Source organism: Narcine bancroftii, chromosome 4, assembly GCF_036971445.1.
Source record: "Narcine bancroftii isolate sNarBan1 chromosome 4, sNarBan1.hap1, whole genome shotgun sequence".
NCBI lineage: Eukaryota > Metazoa > Chordata > Chondrichthyes > Torpediniformes > Narcinidae > Narcine > Narcine bancroftii.
The window spans coordinates 301,010,859-301,031,145 of record NC_091472.1 but is presented as its reverse complement, the minus strand read 5'-3'; the positions used below and the strand labels follow the sequence as shown (position 1 = coordinate 301,031,145).

Sequence of the window (20,287 nt, the reverse complement as noted above, 5' to 3'; positions counted from 1 at the left end):
TATACAGGCCAGGTATGCTCAATGAACCTCCAGATGCCCTGTCAAGAGGAATCTGTGCCTCTGCACAAACTGGCCAGTTGTGGTCACTGCATGATGTGCTCTGCCACCCAGGCATCACTCACATGGCTCATTTCATCATGGCACGCAACCTGCCCTATTTAGTTGAGGACATCAGGAAAATGACCAAGTTTTGCCAGGTCTGCACAGAGTGCAAGCCGCACTTCTACTTGCCCTGACAAAGCGCACCTGATAAAGGCATCCTATCCTTTGGAACGACTCAGTATCGATTCAAGGGTCCCCTCCTTTCCACCAACGGAAATGTTTACTTTCTCAACGCCATCAACAAGTATTCACGTTTTCCGTTCGCCATCCCTTGCCCAGATATGATCACCACCATGGTCATCAGGGCCTTGCACTCTATTTTCACCCTGTTCAGGTATCCCAGTTGTATCCAATAGTTATCAGGGCTCATCATTTATGAGCAAAGAACTATGCCAGTACCTGCTCATAAGGGGCATTGTCTCAAGTAGAACGACTAGCTACAATCCCCGGGAGAACAGACAAGTTGAAACAGAGAACACAACTGTAAGTAAGACCATGAAATTGGCTCTCCGGCCACGGTGATCCACTCCATAAGGTCGTTCCCTGCATGGTGACCAACATAACTCCTCACGAGCTTATGTTTACATTCCAGAGGAAATCCACATCTGGGACTACTCTCCCAGCTTGGCAAATGGCACTAGGACCAGTCCTGCTGAGAAAGCACATGAGGTGCAAGACAGACCCCCTGATGGAGAGGGTATACCTACTGCACACCAATCCAATGTATGCTTATGTGGCATACTCTGATGGCAGAGAGGACACTGTCTCGATTAGAGACCTGGCACCCACCAGAACTGAGGATCCAATGCCTCAAGTGAATCAGGAACTACCGAGTACCTTACTTAGGGTCCCAGAGGGCACTGCTCGGGAACTGGTCCAATCCACCACACAACCTGAGCCAGAACCCATGAAACCCACTGACCCTGTACCACAGGGGTCCAGGAAGTTCAGGAACCCCAAGGTTTTCCAGTACTATAGCGCTCAACCAGAATTACCAGATCCCCTGACAGACTTTACTTGTAAATATTTGTAATGTGTTCATTTTTTTTGAATGAATAGTCTGTTTTTCACCCACAGGCTGAATTCTGAAGGAAGGGGTGAATGCAGTGAACTGGAAATCACTGTCTATGTATTGTTCAGATGGCTGGCTCCTCCCTTGGCTCCACTCTCATCTACCCCAATATAAACCCTAGTTTTCCCACCTTACCTCGGATTCACCTGAGAACTATTGTGTCTACTGGCCATTGATTGTAAGCTATTAAAAGCATGTTTGCACTCCTCACTTGTCTCTGAGTTCAATCAGCCGTGTAACACGAGAAATCTAGCCTGTACAGCTAAGAAGAATTTTTTAAAATCTGGAAGTCCTCCCAGCCCGTGGTCCCATATCAGTTTTTCCAGTGCAATTCTTGGTACCTTATTATTCCATAGGAACTGTCTAATATGATGGATTGATTAGTAGTTTGAAGAAGTTTTTAGGTAATGGAATAGACAGTGACTGAAAAAGATACTGTAGTCTTGACATCACTTTAATTTTGGCGCAATTAACCCTTCCCACTAAAGTAATCAGTAAGTCTTTCCATTTCTGCAGGCCCCCTTCTATCTTCCTATGAAGAGAAACAGAATTTAGTTTATAGAGATTTTGTAAGTTATTGTCAGAGGCTGTTTGAAGATATTTTATATAATCTGTCTTCCATTTAAATTTACTTCCTTTTTTGGAATCTTCCTTATTCAAAATTTTTCAAAAGCATTTTCTCGCTTTTGTCCATATTTATTTTATAGCCTGATATTCTTCCAATTTTTTTTTATATAGTGTCCATATATTTTTTCCAAAGATTTAGCCAGGTCTGATAGGTAATAGTAGCATATCATCAGCAAATAGACTTACTTTATGTTCTTCTTGTTCAACTTTGAAGCCCTTTATATCCAGACCCCTTATTATCTCCACCAGTGGTTCAATTGCTAAAATTTAAAAAAAGTACTTGGGACAGGGGTCATACCTGCTCGATCTACTCAAGGGGAACACTACCAACATCTGATTATTAGTTATAATTTATTGCGGTGTATGGTATAAAGTTTTTATCCAGTTTATAAATGTTCTGCTTATGCCAATTTTTTCCAGTGTTTTAAATAGAAAGGGCCTTTCCAAACAGTCAAAAGCTTTTTTCTGTGTCCTGGGAGACTATAATACTTGGATTCCATTCGAATATTGCCATGTGTATTATATTAAATAATCTTCCAAGACAATTTGAAGAATGACTTCCTTTAACACATCCTGCCTGATCTGTATATATCAATTTTAGTAAATATTGTCCTAACCTATGCTTTATAAATGTCTCGTAAATCTGTAATCAGATTTTAACAGGGATATTATTCTATAACAAAGATTTTTTTTTGGTAAGACTCTAATAACTGCAGTTGAGAATATTTTTACTGCTTGGTCCAGAACATCCATTAACAGGGGCATTGATAGTTCTTTAAATTGACTGTAAAACTTAGGTGGAAATCCATCCTCTCCCTGTGATTTATTAGCCTGTAGGGTACCCAAGGCCTTTTCAATTTCTTCCCTTGTAAAGTGAGTGTCTAGTTCTATTCTTTCTCCTAGTTTTGGATGTTCAACATTCGACAAAAATTCTTCCATTTCATTCTAGTCTCCTAGTAATTCTGATTTGTATAATTTTGTGTAATATTATCTAAATATACCAGTTTCCTTTTGTTTATATGCTAGAGTGTCTGTCTCTGTTTTTATAGCATTTATCATTCATGATGACTCCTGCTTTAATCTGCCAAAACTTTGTGTGCCCATTCATCTAACTCATAGTATTGTTGCTTAGTGTTTAATATACCTTTTTCTGTCCTATATGTTTGTATTGAAGTTATAGCCGAGCTTTTTATTCTCCAGTAATCTGTATTCTTCTTGTAGCCTTGTTTTGATTTTTTTTTCTAATTCTATAATATTTCTCCAGACTATTTACTTCTGCCATATATTCTCTCAAGATTCTTTGTATAGGATATAATTTTCCCCCTCAAATATGCTTCGAGCGTGTCCCATATCAAAAAAAACTATTGTTAGTAGATAGCTGATATGTTTCACAAAATATTTCTATCTGTCTCTTTATAAATTTCCAGAAATCTGTTCTTTTAAGTACTGTGGTATTAAGACGCCATCTGTATGCATTTTCTTGCTTTTCGATTATTGTAATTGTTAATGTTAGTGGTGAGTGGTCTGATAGAAGCCTCACTAAGTATTCTGTTATTATTACTTTTCGATATAAGGAGGCAATTGTAGTTCTTGGAAATTTATCGAGTATTGGGTCCAAGCAAAAATTAAAATCTCCTCCAACCAATATATTTTGTCTTTCCTCGGCTGTTTTTAAGAAGATATCCTTCATAAAGGTTCATCGTCATAATTTGGAACATAAATATTTATGAATGTCCATGCTTCTCCATAAATTTTACCATGTGCCTTCCGGCTTTATTAATTAGAATTGCTACCCCTCTTGCCTTTGAACCAAAAAAAGATATTATTTGTCTTACCCATCCTCTTTTTAATTTATCATGTTCCAAATTGGTAAAATGTGTTTCCTGCAAAAAGATTATATCCACTTTTAATTTCTTTAGGTATGCTAAGACCATTTTTTTCTTCACCATATTACAAATCTCACATAATGAGCAGCAATAGACAATGAGCCATAAGGTGTTTAATTTTAAAAGATTAATTTTATTTCTAACTCTTAAACTACAGATTTAACTTTTAAGCTATCATTAACACTAAATCTATCCCCAACTATGCTCTACAAAGTTACTTCAAAGTTCAGTCCTTCAACTTCAGTTTTACAGCGTAGGCGTTTTAAATTTGAGGCCCAGAATTCATGTCGAACTGATGGGAAGACTGGAGTTAATGGTTGCTACAATTTTTACTTTTTCTCCTAGTGTTGGCTTTTGAAGAAATGTCCATCCATACGAGCTGTCGTCATAACAATCCTGGTCCTTTTGTAGGCAAGACTTGAACTGGGCAGCCTCCATGAAGCTTCCAAGACCCTGGCGCCGGTTTCTCCAAGTGACCTTCACTGTTAGTCACACTCAAAACGAAGCACTTTGCTTCCCAAAGAGCCCTCCTGGCACAGGTCCATCAATCCTTTTCTGTCTCATGTTTTTGCTTTTACTTCTAGAGCCTTTAGCCTGTCTTTTGTTTTCTCCACCTCAGCCTCCACTTGAGTCATTTGTTTCATTAAATCTTCCACTAATTTCCAAAATGTCTCTTATCACTAATTCAACACTCGTGAATCAAGTGCACAAAGTTTCCATCTTATTCAGGATGGTGGCTATATCTTTGGCTGACCCCCAAATTCTATTGGGTTCAGCCAGTCCCAAGGCCCCTCCTGAGCAGCTCCTGATTGGGCTCTCACTCGATATTCCTGGCTGAGCTGTTGCTTCTTCAGTTTTTGTTTTTGGTTGCCTTGGTCGTTTAGCACTAGTTTTATCCATTTTTGATATATATAATTCTGGTTTTTGAGCTTTCAGACCGTCTTTTTAATACTTTTTATGGAGAACTCTTTCAAAACCTTTCTGCTAAGATCCTCAGCATGGCCATGGCTCCCTCAACAAATAAACTTTTAATGAAGAATATCAACATAGGTACAGCACAGTACCTTTAATAAATATACTCAACGTATGAACTTCTAGTAAATAATGAAGTCATTGGACTCAGACCTTGGGCCGCTATGGGGAGCAGTATACCCAGGCTGCTGCCAGGAGCAAGGACCTCAGGCTACTGCCAGGAGCAAGGATGACTGTACAGAGTACTTCTAATATAAAATATGTACTTGTACAGTAGTTTTAATAAAGATTTTTTTAAATTTTGGTCGTATTGCTGGTAGACGCAACTCACATAGGTCAGAAGTAGAGGACTATGTGTATTCATTTCCCTGACCACTGAAGACAAATGTGCCAAATGCCTTCTTCTCCACCCTGTCTAGCTAAGTCTCCACATTAATATAACTATATACTTGAACCCCGTAATCTCTCTGTTCTACAAAAATGTTCAGGGCATTACGGTTAGCTGCACAGTTAGCATAGTGGTTAACGCAACACTGTTACAGCACCAGTGATCGGGACTGGGGTTTGAATCCCGCACTGTCCGTAAGGAGTTTGTACATTCTCCCCATGTCTGCGTGGATTTCCTATAGTGGCTCCAGTTTTCTCCTATCATTTGAAATGTACCTGGGGTTGTAGGTTAATTGGGTGGCATGTGCTCATGGGCCAAAATGCTCTGCTACTGTGCTGTATGTTTAAAGTTAAATTTCAAAAAAAAATTAAATTTAAAAAATCACCATTCACTCTACAAATCGTGCCCTGGTTTAACCCAGTCATTCTCAATGGGGACCATACGGCATCACCCAACCCCTCCCCCCCCTACCCCACCCTCCTGGGGCCACAGCACATTGAAAGGGGCCACGGTCTACAATCATAAAATGTTTTTTATGTAGTTGGTAGAAGTACAGAAGAAACCAATTATACTTGACTGCTTCACAGGGAAGGGGGCCAAAAATTTTAAGCAGATTCTGAAGGGGGCCATAGCCAAAAAAAGCGCTGTGAATGGCTGGTTTAACATGGAGAAATGCAGCACCTCAAACTAGTCTTAGTTAAATTCTATCTGCCGTTCCTTGGCCTATTTTCCTTCAGCTAGATCCTGTTGTAATCTCAGGAGAGTTTGTTCAATATCCACTATATCATCAACTTTCCTATCATGCCAACTTCATTGTCATCTAATACAGTACATATTTGAGATTAATCAAAGGAAAAATCAATTTCTTCTGTAAAATTAATACGAGAGGAAGTTGCTTTATTATAAGAATCTGAAAGGAAAAACCTTCAGAGAATGATTCAGAGAAAATGCTGTATAAGCCATAATACTTCTAAATCACTATTTTTTTGTGGAAAAATTGTAGATCTTTGTGAATGATAATTTTGTAAACATAATGAAAATTGTATCACATCCTCTATTTTAATATAAAACATAAAATCAGTATAGGACAGATTGTAGCGGTACGCTTGGAGGGAGTGGGCAGAACCAGCGCTAACAGTTCCCATCTTGTGAGGCAAGACACAACAGCCTCCTATCTACTGGCAACTAGCCACTACAGCCACGAGGCATAGTGACTCAGCAGAACCTGTAGGTCTACTGAGAACCCCTGGCCTATTCAATGTAGCTACATCATGAGGTCATTAGCACTTCATGTGTCATGATGCCGGGTCACATTTTGTGTCTATATCAAACCTGACAACACATCAATAAATGCTTCTCTTTTCGCTGGGTGAAAACTTCAGGCGTAGTCTCGTTATTCCTAACATGATGGCGTATGAGCACAAACATCATCTGCCACAAGATCTTAAATAACAAGAAGAGTACAGGAAGAAGATAGAGAATCAGGCAGGATGGCGTCAGGACAACAAACTGCACATGCTTTAACTATATTCAATTATGAACTTGTCCTTTGAGCCAGCTCATTCATTATTGGCTGAATGTCAGCATTTAACTGCTTACATTGTAATTCAGAAAAGCTTAGCCCTGCTTTTTCTAATGTAGTGGCAGAACTAGGTAACTGCAGCTCCTGCTGCAACTCAACAAAAGGCATTTTAACGGTCTTACTGCGGGTCTGGACTCCCAGCGACGGCACCCCGACTTCCTCAGGGGGTCAACGCTGGTCTCCCCCCCGCAGCTCGCAGTTTTTTCAAAAAATCACGGGTGAAATCGAGATCTTCAGGTTGAAATGCTTCCTGAAGCGTTTCAGACAATGGAGTTGTCTTCCTGCATTCTCCCTCCGTTAAAATCGGCAGGCTGCCAGAATCGGGATCCACTTCTTGGGAGCATGCACCTTCCTCCAGGGAACGGGTAATTCCAGCACTATCCCTCACTTGGTGAGTAGTAGACTTTATTTTTCAGCTCCCACAAGCAGTCTTTGTAGTTTAGGCACTGAAGAAATTAAACCTGAAGCTGTAGCAAGTTTTTTAGGCCCCAAATCTTCAATACTTTGAAAATGTAACCTCTTCTACACTTGAGGTTTAATCTTTTTACCATTAATGGCCATAATAGTTCCTTAATACTTTAAACTAAAATGTAAGTTTAAACTTGAAAACAAAGGGTTAAAAAACAGGTACTTAAAAGTCCGGCCAGAGAGGTCGAGATTACACGTCTAAACTCTACGCCATCTTGCCACGCCCCCCCCCCCCCCCCCGAAGGTATATTTATGAGGAAGTGGAGATCACGGGATATCCCGACAAATGAAGAATGGGCATTTGTTCACCAGGTTGTAGTTCTTAAAGCCTAAAGGGATGAGGTTTTAACTTTAGCTCATAGCATCTTGGAGTAAAGAAAACTTTTTTTTAATTAAACAATTTTATTGGGTTAGTCTGAAAAAAAAACACATTGTGACATTTTGTAGAACCTATCACACTTTTCAGGTTGCAGGGAAACCTAATCAAGGTCTTACAGAGGCACCTTTAAAACCTATTGATTTTTGGAGAACCTTTGAGTTTCAACACAAAAGCTTTCTGAGAATGAACTTTACAATCATCTCTTCAGAGTTATAACTGAACTGTAATGGTTTGAGTTTTAACACACACACACACACACACACACACACACACACACACACACACACACACACACACACACACACACACACACACACACACACACACACACATACATTTGTGAATAGTGGGGTTAAATTTAGAGTTAAGTAAGAAGTGTTATGGAATTAATAATTAAAATTATTGTTTTGAAAATACTATTGTCTGTGGTAATAATTCCCATTGCTGTTGACTTAGTTTGTAAATTACAGATAGCACCAGATTTGAAACTGGGCCGCTGGTCTGTAATAGCATTGCACTAACCTCTATGCTAATCAAGTCATCCACAAATTAAGTATCCACTTAAAACATTTATCACAAAGCTGTAAATATTCAAATATTCGTGATGAAAGGTTTTGGCCAAATTGTTGACTATCTATCGCCTTCCATGGATGCTTCCATGTTCCTCTAGCATTTTGTGTGTTACTGCAGTTTTCCAACATCTGCAATATCTCTTGTTTACCAGCAAATATTCAATATTTGGTTGCAGTGAGATTTCAATAATTAGCTATGCTATTCAACACCAGTATCAAATACTGTGTAAAGGTTAAAATGACTCGCAAACATTTATGGAAGAAATTAGCTGGCAAATATTATTTATGAATTCCATAAATATGTCATAGCCAAGGTCTTTTTCTTCATGTTTGAGATAAACAAGTTAGTTTTGAAATTGGTTCTGTACAGTGTAGAACCAGAGCAAAATGTAGACGGACCAGAAAATAAATCTGACCATTTTTTAAATGTATTAATATTTTGTCTATTTTATTAAGTTTTAAGTATAGTTTAATTGTTTTAACTGTTCAAACAGTGAAAAAAACTCTATATTATTTTATAACAGACTATTCATTTAACGAGTCATGCTGTCCAAGTGATTATAAAGGGAGACAGTCACAATATACTATACTCCTTAACATTCACAATTTCTATCTTTTGTAAAGGAAGTACGAGTTTTAAAAAATCCCTTTCTCAAATAATAACATGCAAATGTAGAGTACAAGCAGGCAATCACTATCTAAGCAGGTTTTGCCATATTGTCAATTTCTAAAATAAAATGCCACTTGTTTTCAAATTAACTGCACTCTGGTTTTCACCAATAGATTGCAATCCAGCAAATGTTATAATTAAGAATTGTACTGAAGTAGCTGTTATGACCAACCATCATTGTCAATGAACACGGGTTAATGAACCACTGAGTTTTAATGCTGTGGTAACATCAAAATTGATAGGTATTTCACTGAAGTGGAAAGAAAGGAATAGTTGTAAATTAAGGTACAGCCAGCAATAACCATGAGTGCAGTTGTCTAGAATGATGTGTTTCTATGAATGGGTTAATCAAAGTTAAATCATCTGTAAAATAGTTGTGTTTTGTTAAGTTAGAAGTCCAGGCATCTAAACCAATTTAGTTCCTACAATCCCAACATTAACAAATATACATCTTTTAGCAGAATTAAATTAAAGCAGAATATAATTTTAAATCATAAATGAAAATTCATTATTGGAGAGAATATCGTTCAGCTTAAGTGTGTTTGCTTGTAAAGTTTGTAATGCACTTGCTTCAGTTAGAAAACTGCGTGGGAGCTCTAAAACTATGCATAACTGACATTTAATATTGCCCTATATAAAAAGCTCTCCACTGGCCACCGTGACAGAGGTGCACCAAAGAAGAGGTACAAGGACTGCCTAAAGAAATCTCTTGATGCCTGCCACATTGACCACTGCCAGTGGGCTGATATCGCCTCAAACCGTGCATCTTGGCACCTCACAGTTTGGCAGGCAGCAACCTCCTTTGAAGAAGACCGCAGAGCCCACCTCACTGACAAAAGGCAAAGGAGGAAAAACCCAACACCCAACCCCAACCAACCAATTTTCCCCTGCAACCGCTGCAACCGTGTCTGCCTGTCCCGCATCGGACTTGTCAGCCACTAATGAGCCTGCAGCTGACGTGGACATTTACCCCCTCCATAAATCTTCGTCCGCGAAGCCAAGCCAAGAGAGAGATATAAATGAATTAGTTGAGTTTTAAATCGAGGGCCTATCTATCTGATTATGCCTTTCAAAAGAATACTGAAAATCTTATACTATCATTGATAATAGTGTCTTGAACAAATATTCACTATATTTCTCCCTCCCTCCCCCAACAATCTTCACCTTAAAACAAATCATACTGCCATTCATCTCTTTGCTGTTGACTATCCACCACAGAAACCTGGTCTCATATGCACGCATGTAATAAATTACTAAATTTCAAAATTATATATTCTATATGAAATACAAGGCTTTACAAACTTTAAATATTTTGTTGGGGAGTAGTCCAATGCAGCTTTAATCACATTTCAAGCGTTTTCTTAAATATCCTCAAAGAAAAATGATAAGCATAGTTAATTTGCAAGAAGCGTGAGGAGGAAGGCAAGCCTCAATTATTTTGACTGTTCCACTTGTATCGACATTGCTCCAAAATGTAGTCACATGACTAACACCTTATCTTTAGGTCACAGTTCCTGGAGATGTGCAAATGAACTCTCAGGCGTGTGGTCCAATGGCTGAAGTTGCGCTTTACCTTTGGAAACTATGCAACTTTTCAGTAACTGAATCAGATGCTCAAAACCATAAAATCATGTTTATGGAAGAATGAACGGAAACTGTTTTTGGGCAGAACTGAGCACACAAAGTTCAAAATATCTATCAACAATGAAACAATGACTTCCATTATCAGCCTATTTGCAAATTAATCCTAATTACAGTAAATCTTAGATTCATGCTATAATGTTGTAATTTCTCAATATGCCAATGAGTGTATAGTTTTACAAATCAGCTAGAAACTTGCAAAAATTAATGTCAAGTAGTACTTAATGCAGAGAAAACAAAGAAACATTCTGGGAGGAAGAACAAGCAGGGCAAATATACTGAACAGAGAAAACAGTCACAAGCAAAGGTTCAATAATTTATGATTCAAAAACACATATGAACTTTAAAGCTAAATTTATAAATCAGTTTACAAAAACTGTGTGATTTCTAAATTATGGAGTCAGAGCATGAAAACAGACCCTTCAGCCCAGCTTGTGCACCAATACACTCCACTCACATCAGTCCCATTAATTGTTAGAAATAAAAGCAGTGAATAGAAAGATAAATCCAATGTTAAACCAATGTACTATTAGTTGGTTAGGCTGAAATTAACATATTATGTAGTTTGGGTGATTTACTTCAGGTTGGGGATAAAGACCTAAAAAATATTTCCCAAGATGATATTCGAGGGAATAAGCTTTGGTTTTATGAAGATGCTGGAGAAACTGGCATCCTTTAACACAGCAGCAAAATTCAATTCAAGATTTGACTAGGTTCAAAATTACAGAGAACTTTCATGATTACAAAAATACCAGGTTCTTCATGAAGTTAGATAAATCGCCAGGTCCAGACGAAATTTACCCAGGGCTACTGTGGAAAGCGAGGGAAGAGATTGCTGAGTCCTGGCAATGATCTTTGCATCATCACTAGGGACAGGATTCGAGGGTTATAAATATTGTTCCCCTATTCAAGAAAAGGAGTAGAGATAACCCAGGGAATTATAGACCATTGAGTCTTACTTCAGTTATGGGCAAGCTGTTGGAGATCATGAAAGACAGGATTTACAAGTATTTAAAAAGGCATAATCTGATTAGGGATAGTCAACATGGCTTCATCAGGAAAGGTCACACCTCCTGAGCCTGTTTGCGGATATTACAATGCACATTGATGAAAGTAAGCAGTGGATGTAATATTTATGGATTTCAGTAAAGCAATTGATAAAGTTCCCCTCACAAGGCTCATTGCATTGATGCTGCCTGATTTGGAGAGCACGCCTTCTAGAATCCAAGAAGACCTTGCTTTGTGGATACAAAATTGGATTGCCCAGATAAGGCAGAGAGTGGTTGTAGATGGTTCATATTCTGCTTGGAGGTCAGTGACCAGTGGTCTCCCACAGGGATCTGTTCTGAGACCGCTCCTCTTTGCGATTTTTATCAATTCCGAGATGAGGAAGTGGAAAGGTTAGTAAGCAAATTTAAGGATGATTTAAATTTGGTGGTGTTATGGATAGTCCACAATGTTGCCAAAAGTTACAGAGTAATAATAATAGGATCCAAAAGTGGATTGAGAAGTGGCAAATACAGTTTAACCCAGAAAACAGTGAAGTGGTTCATTCTGGAAGGTCAAATTTGAGAGCAGAATACAATATTAAGGGGAGAACTTTGAACAGTGCCCAAAGGTCACACAAAGCTGCTACATAGGCTAATAGTGTTGTTAAGAAGGAAACATGGGATCGAGTTCAAAATCTGTGAGGAAATGTTGCACCTATACAAGACCTTAGTTAGACCCCACCTGGAATATTGTACTCAGTTATGGACATCTCACTACAGGAAAGATATGGATGCTAGAGAGAGGATGCAGAGGAGATTAATAAGGATGCTGCCTAGATTGGAGTGCATGCTCTATGAGGACAGGATGAGAGAACTTTGTCTTTTTTCCTTGGAATAACGGAGGACCTGATAGAGGTGTACAAGATGATGAGAGGCATTTACCATGTGGATGGCCAGAAACTCTTTATTAGGGCTGAAATGGCTAAGGTGATGGGGCACAGGTGTAAGGTGCTTAAGAGTAGGTATTGGAGGGATTCAAGAGGCATGTTTTTCCACATAAAGTGGTAGATCCATGGAATGCACTGTCACCAATGGGTGGCGGAGGCAGGTACTATAGGATATTTTAAGGGGCTATTAGGTACATGGAGCTGAGAAAAAAAGAGGGTTATGCAGTTGAGAAATTCTGGGGAGTTGTTGGAGTAGGTTATTAGGTTGGCACAACAATGTGGGCCTGTATGTGCTGTAGATTTCTATGTTCTACAAGGTCATTAAATTAATAGAGGGTATAAATATATCAAACAGGATTTTTTTTTTAAAAAATGAGAACTTTTAAGAAATCCACAAGCTAAATTGCTAGCGAAGGCACAATGCACAATTAATGCAATACGCCTTCCTTATGCTGCCTACAGATGACATAAATGCTGAATTCACCCTGTGCTAACTGCCTGCAACATCACCAAAGGATCCACACTTAAAATTAACCTGCCTCTCATAAACAAGGAGAGCAATGTGACCAAGACATGCATTGTGAATTACAAGGCAGAGAATCTGAACTGGAAACCGTTATGAATGGAACAAAATTGGAAAAAAGCAGGCTCAATGACCTTTGGATATTGAATTGGAGTATTTGGGTGAGAAGCAGAGGAGTAGAAGTCACTCAAATTGTTACTTTGCCCTACTGCTTTGACCTTTCCCTTCCAAATGCATATCTTTCTCCTCATGTCCTCTCTTCCCACCACATCCAACAGCCAAAAGCCTTATCCACAGCTCCAAACAGCTGACCAAATATAACATTGGCCCAGTATTGTTTAAGTGAAGATTAGACAGGAAAATGCACTAGATATAGGAGTCACTATGATTGCAGTAGAGTGGGGAGAGGGACTATAGTTTACATCTATTTATGTACTCCATCATTACACACTTAGCATTTATGCAACACTCAAATCCAAATTTCACATCTTGTACACTGCTAATTATTCAATCCTAACAGTCAAACACCTCCTACTTCAAGCAACAGATGGAACAGCACTCATAATTCACAAAAATTCCAACAAGAAGTAAATGTTAGACTGCAGAGCACAACCAGAGGCAATAAGCACAAGTAGGCTAACGGATGTGGCTGTTACAATTTCCAGAGATGGTGATGCTGGCAATTGCTTAAGCAACTTTCTGCGTAATCACTGGAGTTTGTGTTCCTTTTGTGTATGTAACAATCTCCCTCGGAGGAAAGTTGATGGCACAAATGAATAAAATGAAGTTGAAATTATCAACGGCAATCCTTTTTTCATATCTCTTCATTTTCTCATGACCCACTTTCTTCTAGCTCCACAATTTCCTGAGTTGCAAGCTGAAAATAGTGCAATAAAGCAGAAATTCCCCACAGGCATAACACCCCACCTTTACCACTGGGTTGTTGCAAGTGCACTACAATAGATTGGCTTGAGCTCTGGAGCGCATATCTTCATCACTCCTGCTTGGATGATTTCTGATCCAAAGGTTTTACAGTGGTCAATGGACTAAACTATTTCTTGCTTTTTTTCTCCCAAATTATCCATCATTTATCTAGTTCACACAGTAATATCAGAAGTCAGGTATCTTTATATTCCTCTGGTTATAAATACAAAAAGCTTTCATTTTAAACCTTTAAAAACTTCAAAATTGCAACATTCATACTTAATCAGTTATGATTTTTTAATGTACTCCATTTATGTTCTTTCCTGTAATGAGGTGAAACAATCTTAAGTTCCAGGAACATGATATTGTGGAGGACTTATCCAAATTATCAACATACCTTCAACTTTCTGCGTAATCACTGGAGTTTGTGTTCCTTTTGTGTATGTAACAATCTCCCTTGGAGGAAAGTCTACTTGTGTGATCTTTGCCATTTCCAGTTTAACTGTCACGCGCCTGTCAAAAATTTGCAGAATAGGAAGTTTTAATGTTATACTGAAAAATAATCAAGTAACAACTTTTGAGAATTTAATAAAACAGTTGGATGTAATTTCATTTTAAATTAACAGAAGAGGATATAAAAAAAGGTGGTAAATATTTAAAATATAAATTTTGTAGCTCTTACGCCCAAGTTTTCATAAATTTTTGCAAAGCACAATTATATCAAAATATTTATCAATTAACTTTTAAAAAGAGAAAAAATAGAATGTGTAGGCAATACCCAAGATCAGAATCAGATTGAAGCTGCAGAACTGAAGGGTCTGTGTCCCAATGAAAGGTCCTAATTGATTGACAAGTCAGCCATGCAGCATTATCAAAAAGAACGTAAATTAGTAACAATTTATTTCAGACAAATTTAATTATGAATTGCGCATTATATTTTCCAATGTATATTCACACTAATAGAGGTAAAAATGATCACTATTAAAAGGTTTCAAGCCATTTAGGAAGTAATAATAATCTAAACAATTTAATTAAAAATATAATAAAATCAATTTTAAAAATGAGAATAAACCAGGAGAAAGAGTTCAAGACTGGTTTGAAAAAGTGGCACCCAGCTAAAGCAATAAGAAATTTGAAATGGATTAGAATGTGCATAGGAAAATAATAAGAATGTGTACTGAAATACTCAGTAATGGACTAAAAGTAAAAGGTTATTCATGATCCTAATTTGTGAATTGAAAGAAAAAAAAGAAAAGGTTTTATGCCCAGGTAATTTCTAGGTTTCAGGTCCATTTATCATTAATAATAACTGTGCCAGATATAGACAAAGATACTCATGTATATGTAAATAATCCTAAAGACTTTCAAAGCAGAAGTTCCATTGTCCCTATCTCTTCATCCTCCAATAAGAATTGTTCTGAAATCTTTGACTGATCTTTTGGACACCTAACCAGATATATCCTTTTGCAACTCAGTTCAAGCTATTTATTTTATTGATAATACTCTTGTTAAATATCCAGGGATATTATATAATCTTAAAAACATTAAGTAGTCTCATCTCAAAAAAAAATCCTGAATGAGTTTTAAACATTGAATTATAATTTTAACAAATGGCAAAAGGCCTATCAAAATTAAGAAAGTTACATTTATTGAGCCTATTTGTTATGAAGCAGAAGAATTCTTTTGCCAAAAGATTATTAATTCCAAAGATCCCAGATTTCTCTCGAAGTTTCCCATTTATCAATATCTACAACACAATGATTTGAACAAACTCTAATATCAGTATACAACATCATATCTATAAATAATCTTATTTTCTCACAACAAAGGAGCCTGTCAATCTCTGCTGGTTCCCAGAACATTCCTGTTCCTCAACACATTTCTCTATAACCTATTCTATCTCAAGTACCCATCAGCTGTCCACAATTGTCCTGCCATTCACAGCAGCAATGTGCTCACCAGCACATCTGTGGGATGCAAGAGGAAACACATACGATCAAGGGAGAACATGCAAACTCCCTGAAGCTGAGATCAGAATCAAATCCACATCACTGGATATACATGTATATGGCAGCAGTAGATTGCTGTGCCACTGAGCTGGGCAGTTCTACCATTTTTAAGATATATTAGTGGTACAAATATATTTATGAAAATGTTTCATTTTAGAAACAAATAAAAATGCCACAGTAAATTAAACAACTTGTGGTCATGAAAGAAAATTCTATCAGAGGCTACTCATGTATTTTCACTTAACAAAAAAAAGACATGGCTACATTTTTGTCAAAAAATTGCCAAAAGTTGATAACCAATTATCTGCTTCTCCATATCACACTGCCTCAACATCAGCTACACGAGGTGGTTCACCAATTTATAGCTCCTCAGTAAACTTGATTTTAAATTTCCTTTTCCACTCACAACTAAAAAAGCATGGACTTTTCAACATATGAAACGTGGGGAGGAGCAGGAAGGAACACTTACAAAGTTTATTGGCTGACTTTAGATTGACCAGAATCTAGAAATAGCTTATTTGGCAGGAAGAGCCCAGAATCTATAATGGATAATGGAAATGAAGTCTGAATAATATCCAGGGCTGTAAAAGCTGTGAGTTTCATAAGTATCCTAAATTTTCAGTCCTAAATTTAAAAAAAGGATACTTAAATGCTTGGGTCCCGACTTTTTTCTTCTAAATGATACTTCTATTGCTTTTAGCCCATTTAAAATGCTTCCCTAGGGAGATTAGATATAAACAATTGTTGATTATTGTTGGATAACTGTTTCTACACAACACTGGCTTTCAGTACCAGATAAGCAAGACCAGAGGTACCCTGTTCAATTCCCATTACAAAGACTGCATTATAGACCCAGACTCCATCTGATCTGACATCATTAGCCTCAAAATGATTAAACTGCCAGAGTCCTGATTAATGAAACTGAGCTTCAAACCTTTCATCTTAGCAACCTTTTTTTACCTCATTGTCTCTCAAAATCACTTGATTCTTCATACTACTGAAAACCTGTTATTTCTAGGTAAAAAGGTAATAATGCGCAGATACACTATATTTGTGGCACATCTAAAATATAGCATTACAACTACCTCTTGCTTTAGTGTACAACTGACCATACATAATCTATGAAAAATAGAAAGCTGGAAAAAAAACAAATTAAAATCAATTCATTGTAGCTTATTTCCTTTGAATGGTGGAGACTTTGTTTGCTGTTTTTCTCTTCATCCAATGAATGGTCAATGCTGACCATTGACTGTGCCTTAACTATGAGTGCATAATGAGAAACTGAAAGGATTCAGTGGGTCATGATTCGAAACATTGTCTGACCATTTTCCCCATGGATGCTTTCTGACCCATTGAGTCCCTCCAGCTCCTCATTCTTCACTCAAGATTCTAACACCTGCAGTTCTTGTGTTTCTCTGCTCCTTGACTACAATACTCAAAATAAAAATTAACATCTTTCTTTCCAAAGCTGAGCATCCAGAGTTCAAAATCAATGTCCTGAATCATACTCAATTAGAAACTGGATGCCTTTCTGCACATACACCACACACCACCCCATCATGCTATGACCCACAGCTACATTTCCCTTTCTGCAGCTCTATAGGATCAACTGAACAGAAGGATGGAATTTCAGTGCCTCATAGAGTAGTTCTTGACTGAAGACCACAAGGTTCAGATTGCCTTTTGACAGCTTCCTGCTGTGAACATGCTCCACCAACCAATGCCTGCAACCTTCAAACAAATTTCAGGGACAATTATACATAAATTACAACTCCTGCACTAACATTTGCTTAAATATATCCCTTTCCTCTATTCAGCACCAACCTCGCTTGTGTATATATCTCCAATCTTTGGTTCAGAGCTGCATTCTCACTAGATTCTCAGCATTCTCTCAAGTTCTTCAATATTATCCTCAAAACGCCCTCCATTCATTCCTATAGTTACTATCTGCAACATTCTCATTTTTAATTACCTTTTACTGAGACATTTTGGCCATTTCATTAGGTGATATTTACCCTTAAACCAAGTTGTGGCAGTAAACTTTTAGTTTAAATTAAAACCTGTGATACTGAAATTAATGTAACTGAGGACGTTCACTGTAACAGTTTGTTCAGTGATGTGTGCAACATTCATACTGACTTGTTTCTAACTTCTAATATAGTAAGAGCTATGAGCCCATCACTGCTTCATCTGTAATCTCAAAATGTATTTCGTCCCTTCAATGATTCATCCTTTTCTGTGGCTGTACTGGAATAAAGGCATCAAAGGATTCCATTGTTCAAAAACTATATGGTCCATGTTAGATTTAATGTCAACAATTTGAAAGTGAACACATGACATTTATTTTGCCATACCAGTGTCTGAATAGAGACTATACTGGGATGAATCTTGACATTTGCATCTTCAGCGCAATGAATATCTCAGAAAATTACGTGGTTTTCAGCATAAAACGACTTCATTTTATTTCTATTTTAACTGAAAGGAAAATCAGGCAGATGTTTTTTGGAGATATTTACTCCAAAATTTGGCTTTTCTACATTCATTGTGCCACTATATTAACTTATAAAAAAAACCCTACAGAATGTTAAATGTACAATGTCAGCTAATTTATAAGTTTTCCTGAAAATATGTTTATATACTTTCGATATAATGATTGAGTTGCTACCTTCAGGTTTGCTTAATGCATCTATTTTATTTCACAATTTTCAATACCGTGCTGAAGTTATTCATCCATGTATGATGGAATATTCATAGAATGAAGCAAGCATCTGGTTTTGGTTAATATCTCCAGTCATAACTGATTGTAGTATTTGTTTAATGTTGCTAAAATTGATTAAAACCCTCTTGCAAATACTTTTTATTTAAGCTTGGAAAAGTGTGCATTTAAAAATGTCATCTAAATCAACTTCCAGTCTCAGCCAAAAATGCATTGTCTTGTACCAAATAACAGATTGCTTCTATTTTTAAAAAAAAAAGCATAACGGAAATAGTAACATTTGTAAAGAAACCGGGTTAACAAGTAACCCCACAGGTAAAGAGCATCACAGAGACTGCTGAGGTTTTAAAAAATGTTAACAGTTGCCAAGTTGTGACACTGATGTAATTATAGGTTAACTGTAGCCCTAGGCTTTAGCAAAATGTCTGCTTTTGCACCCTTTAGAATGTTCTCTTCTCAATATTTAAAGTTGAAGTGCTCAGTAGAATTTAGATTTTACAATTAGTTGTATCTAGGTAATTTAATGCCATCATGCAACATAATGACAATACACTTCCAATGCTTTTAGTCCAGACTAATTCTTTAGGTTTTCTACTTTTATTGCTACGTGCCTTTGAAATTTTCTCTGCGGAACAGAATATAAGAAATTTATACAAATTAATGAATTTCCATCACTGGTTAAGAGCTCTCATCAACAGCACACAGAAGAAAGTGTCATTCTGAACTTTATCTTCAAGAATATGCAAGAACATTGATCATAAATTTGTACTTACAAGCCATTAACATATATAAAATTCATATGATCTCACTAAGGTTCAACTGCTTATTTAAAATTAATCAATGTATATTTACTATAAGATTCAACATTTTCCAGCAATTATTTAAAGAATGTTTTAAATATTGTAAATGTTCAAACGTGAATTTGTTTCAAAGACTTCAGTGTACATTTCAATGTCAGATGAACCAAAGAAAGTCATCTATTTAGGAACCATCTTTATATACAAAATGGACGAGAAGCAACTTGATTATTTCATGAATAAGTCATATGATTAATAAACTTTGTCCATGTGAAACCATGTGCCGATCATGAGGACAATATATTTTCCTACCATGGTAGAAATGCAATGGTGCCTTGTGATTTAAAATTCTGAGGAACTGTGCATCACAGTAACTTCCATCATTGTCACCAATTCATTTTGACGCAGGACTACCCTGGAGTATCTAACTTGCAATAAAGTCCTCTGGCCCAGAGAAGTTAGGTCAATGAGAATGGATAGAATGGAAGAAGGTATCTACCTCTTTATTTAATCATTCTCGAGATTACAACATAACGTGATTAAGAGGGCAAACAGTCCAAAAAAAAAATCAATAAAACCAATAACTAGGACAGATGCAGCAAAAAAAAAAATACAATACTTAGTAGTTATCAAAAATGTTGTTTTTTTTACCATTTATTAATTTCTGTGAGAATAACTATGTCAGGCTGCTGCTTGACTGAAATTTTGGATGTTTCTCCCAATTTAGAGGAGATTCCCTAGAAATCTTGTAGGGATGACAGGTCAAATGAGCTGGGAGCCACTTTGCACATCTGGATTTGATGCTGAGGTCATTGCTCTCCATCCAATTTTGTTCTTTCTCTGTTTCAATGTAACAGAATGGCACACTTTCTAATAGTATGACTGAATACTATCATTGAAAAGTTAATTGAGATTCTGAAGAACCAGCCTTAGAGCATCTCCCTTATAATATGGTGGGACTACAGAAGAGAGCTAACAATCCCGATTGAAGCTTTTGTCTGTATATCACAAGAAATAAATCGC

The 20,287-nt window shown here is 37.0% G+C and overlaps 1 protein-coding gene across 16 annotated transcripts in view; it reads right to left on the bottom strand.

Annotated features, from left to right (window-relative positions):
* LOC138762171 (cytoplasmic dynein 1 intermediate chain 2-like) overlaps positions 1-20,287 on the bottom strand; it is a 128,609-nt gene that overhangs the window by 72,690 nt on the left and 35,632 nt on the right. For 12 of the 16 annotated variants that reach the window (XM_069935721.1, XM_069935719.1, XM_069935713.1 and 9 more), the window contains exons 5-6: positions 14,521-14,580; positions 14,140-14,255 (exon numbers count right to left, since the gene is read on the bottom strand). In XM_069935721.1, the coding sequence (XP_069791822.1) occupies positions 14,140-14,255; positions 14,521-14,580 (176 nt within the window). The remainder of the gene's footprint in view (positions 1-14,139; positions 14,256-14,520; positions 14,581-20,287) is intronic. The other 4 variants (XM_069935723.1, XM_069935725.1, XM_069935726.1 and 1 more) reach the window with 1 other exon arrangement.